At 38.1% G+C, this 3,788-nt stretch overlaps 1 protein-coding gene across 1 annotated transcript; it reads right to left on the bottom strand.

The window, feature by feature from the left end:
• Positions 1-716: 716 nt before the first annotated feature.
• LOC139717189 (cysteine-rich DPF motif domain-containing protein 1-like) lies at positions 717-3,280 on the bottom strand. Its single transcript, XM_071628689.1, has 4 exons — positions 3,149-3,280; positions 2,282-2,390; positions 1,400-1,483; positions 717-743 (listed from the first exon to the last, which is right to left on the bottom strand). The coding sequence occupies exons 1-4, from the start codon at positions 3,256-3,258 to the stop codon at positions 717-719; spliced, it is 330 nt and encodes a 109-aa protein (XP_071484790.1). The 5' UTR covers positions 3,259-3,280.
• Positions 3,281-3,788: the final 508 nt, after the last annotated feature.

Below are 3,788 nucleotides of genomic sequence, written 5' to 3' on the forward strand. Positions count from 1 at the left end.
ATATTTTTTGTGTGTCTACGTATCGTGTCCATGTACATATGTATCTATATTTATTGCTATCCTATGCACACTGTAATGTGTATGTTTGCAAACAAGGCAAATTTCCTAAGTGGACAATGAAAGTAGAACTGAACTGAACTGAACTTTTTGCTCATGGTAATCTTAAATACCGAAGTCAAATAGCGATGAATTATGAATGCAAACTCCTTGCTTGAAAAACATCTAAAGACAATAGCATGGAGCTCATATCATTTTATTGCATCTACTGTATACAAGCATCTGGGAAAAAAGCAAATTTATTGTGTTGGTATGTTTCTGTGCACTCACTTGTGCATAAACAAGCATAATACACTGATCACTTGTAGCAAAAAAAAAAAAAAAAAATGGAGCAGACCTTAATCAAATAGGTGTAGACAGAGTGGTAGGTTTGTAGGTAGCAAGCATAATGCTTGGATGTACATTAAAGGATGAATCCACTAGGAGTACTAGTATAATTTTTATATATTTTACAATTTCATAACACTTGCGCAGAAGTCCTTTTATAATAGAGGACATAACTCATGTTATTCTCAAAATAAGTGCCACACTACATATCATTTATATAGACTTACAGACATACGAAAGAACAGTTTTCATTTGTACATTAAGTACCAGGTGCATACATGAAAATGTGAGATGACCCTTACCAAGCAGGATGACATCACACGTGGAATCAGTCATCCTTTGTCTTTCTTGCTGAATTCCTAGTCAGAAAGCATGAATGGACGACAATAACATTCACTGAAAATAATATGTGATTTTACTTTCAATGAGTCAAAGATGCCAATAGATGCTGTCATGAAATCACAAAGAGAACAACAATCACCTGCCTGTTATTTTGGTTAAGCTGTCAAAACTATGACACCTACGATCCATGACTCTACCAATGGCATTCCATTTTAATTAATACTTCTTGAGTTTCATGACACAGAGTGATTAAGTAATAATCAATGTTCTTGTACAATCATCTCTTTCTATCTACTGTTTGCATGCCAAAAAGTGATTTTCAGCCGAGTAGAATTTGGGGCAGGTAGTAATAAATAAGTCATTCCCAAGTTAATAGTGACACTACATGACATAAATGTGTATGACTACAAAAATCTGTTTCCAAGTGTTAATCTTTTGAGGACAGGCTGATTTTGCTACAACACACATTTCCCATAGACCCATGTCCAAGTATACTCAGGACTCGTCCTCAATGGATTAATACACAGTGTTTAAAACTTTCTGAATTCAACAAATGCTTACCGAGCAGATACTATCCATCATACTCAAAGATTATTACATGTAATGTTACAATCCTTTAGTGACAAATAGCATCGCTGTGTGTCAAAGAATATCTACTGATGACTCTACCTACCTGACATATTTCCTTGGGAAATTCTTCAAGGTTTTTCATCACACAGTCCACACAAAATCGCCTGGTGTAGAATACACTGCAGTCCTGAAAATTGTTTGAGACAAATGAAAAAGTTATTTTTGGGGTGCTGTGGCATAATGGATAAGACTCCTGACTCCCGATCGGAGGATCCAAGTTTGAATCCCGCCCAGTGCTTACGTCCTTGGACAAGATGTTTTTAACAACTGTGTCCCTCTCGACCCAGGTGTATAAATGGGTACCTGGCAATGCTAGGGTAATAATAACAGCAGGGCCCTCTGGTAGAGCAGTGGCAACATTGAAGAGGCTACCCTGGGTAGTAAATAAGACTTTATCATTATTATTATTATTATTATTATTATTATTATTATTATCATTATTATTGAAAAGTTATTTCAGAAATGACATGGAATAATGATCAAAACAGTAGACACTAATAGATGAATGCAGCTAAAATTAAAATGTGACTACATCTCATGAAGAAAATAATACCTTGTGAGAAAGGGGGAACTGTATTAAGACCCAAACCTTTAAGGTCAAAAGAGTTACATAACATAGCAAGAGTGACTTACCAAGCTTATGACCATGTTCACAAAAAGTAAGCAAAGAAGTCTCTAAATTGCATCAATCTAATACATGTATTCACTGCCCAGACACGTCTGATCGTCACAAAAAAAAAACATTCACTGATATTGGTGGGTTACATTTTTACACAAATCACTTCCTCACACTCCTAATTCTTCATTTCAATTCACAAGTTAGTAGGTGATGCAATGTCGATCAACAGATCTGATGTATCTATGGCAATATTTCAGTGAGGAATATACCTTACGTTATAAAGATGTCTAAATGAGCTCAACTGACCTTGCCTACACAGACTGTCCTGTTGCACACTGAGCAGCATCCTCCTACAGTCAAATGACGATTCTCTGGTGTGAATGGATCCCTCATGACATAGGCCTCTTCCAGTAGTCTGGGTATGGAGAAACATTGGCAAGGATAGGATGTGGAGTAGTAGTATCAACAAGATACAGTTCCGAATTTCCTTACTACAAAGTTGGATATAACAAGATATTGATATGAGGAACTAATTTTGCAGGTTCTATTCCTTCCATACTCTTTTGTTTTTATCCCTTATATTACAACTTACAAGATAACTACTCAGTATAATAAGGGAATTTCAGAGGTCCTAACCAGGTTTGCATAATATTTCCCTGAATGTTCATAAGCTTCTGTCAATGTCTGTTCGTGTTCTACTCTAGACTAGTCTTTGCTGCCCTGAGTTTTTTGTTGTTTTAATTAATATGACTTAGTTAGGGCCTACCAAGCTATGTATAGTATAAATGTCAATGACCATGTTTTACAAGAAGTAAGCAAAGAAGTCTCTAATATTCACTGTCCAGACAAGAAAAAAAAATCCTTAAGTTCTAGATGTCCATGACGTTCTGCTCTAGATCACCACTGGCATAATTAAGTACCGTGAAAGGCAAAACATTATTGACCATTAAAGCAGGGAGGTGGGTGGAACAGATCTTCCACCACCGCACCGGCCTCCCGGATCGCGCCGCGCGCCGCCGCGAGATGCAGCCAGTCGCGGATCGGGGTTTCCCCTTTCGATGACTGATGGTCTCACTAATGTAGTAAGGTAGGGCAGTAATAAATGTAGGCCTATTCCGGGTGCAGTGGTGGAGCAAGCATAATTTTCTGCATATCTGACTGATAGACTCTTACACAATTGATTTGAGAAATCCTGGTTTCCTCCCATAATAGTCATATGGACAGGTGAAACTGCATAAAGAGCACTCAAAGACGCCTCTTTTCTCCTGAGAATTCTGCTCCATTTTCGTTCGTGTTTAATTCTTGCACCTTCAACGACTTGAGAGATTAGGAAATCGACGTTGTGAGGGGGAAATAATGAAACTTCTAGTGAATAATTAAGTAATTTTACGCTTTTAAAGTATGTATTTATCATAAAGTTGAAACACGATATTTTGGCATTTTTATAATAGTGGAAATGGAAAATACATGTACGTCACGTTTATTTCAGGCTCGTCCAGCGGGAAATTTGCAATACGGCGCGCGCTGGCTTCTCATTTGGGTGGTGGTGTGCGTGTGTGTTTACGTTCTTGCGCTGCACATACAGTATACGGTGCCCTCGGTTTGCAGATTCGCGGGCAAGCAGCGCATCTCTCTCTACTCTACAGAGAGAGAGAGACGTACAAACGAACGTCCACGACGTGTAATTTTATGAGTGAGTACAAAATTGTTGATGGGATATAACACTATTAGCAGTGCAAATGTATCCTGCTCATATCATCATCATCAGCCCGTCCTAGATCCTGACGCCGCCACACCGCACGCCTAGCTACAC

This window comes from Diadema antillarum, unplaced genomic scaffold (genome assembly GCF_040938485.1).
Source record: "Diadema antillarum isolate AM-2024a unplaced genomic scaffold, OU_Dant_1.0 scf00000072, whole genome shotgun sequence".
Classification (NCBI taxonomy): Eukaryota; Metazoa; Echinodermata; class Echinoidea; order Diadematoida; family Diadematidae; genus Diadema; species Diadema antillarum.

What these genes read in the sequence shown, in the direction of transcription:
- LOC139717189 (XM_071628689.1), bottom strand. Translation starts at nt 3,258, where the DNA reads ATGGAGCAGAATTCTCAGGAGAAAAGAGGCGTCTTTGAGTGCTCTTTA. An exon ending in GGACAGTCTGTGTAGGCAAG is followed by an intron (nt 1,484 to 2,281) that starts GTCAGTTGAGCT and finishes AACAATTTTCAG; the next exon opens with GACTGCAGTGTATTCTACAC. An exon ending in TTCCCAAGGAAATATGTCAG is followed by an intron (nt 744 to 1,399) that starts GTAGGTAGAGTC and finishes CTTTCTGACTAG; the next exon opens with GAATTCAGCAAGAAAGACAA.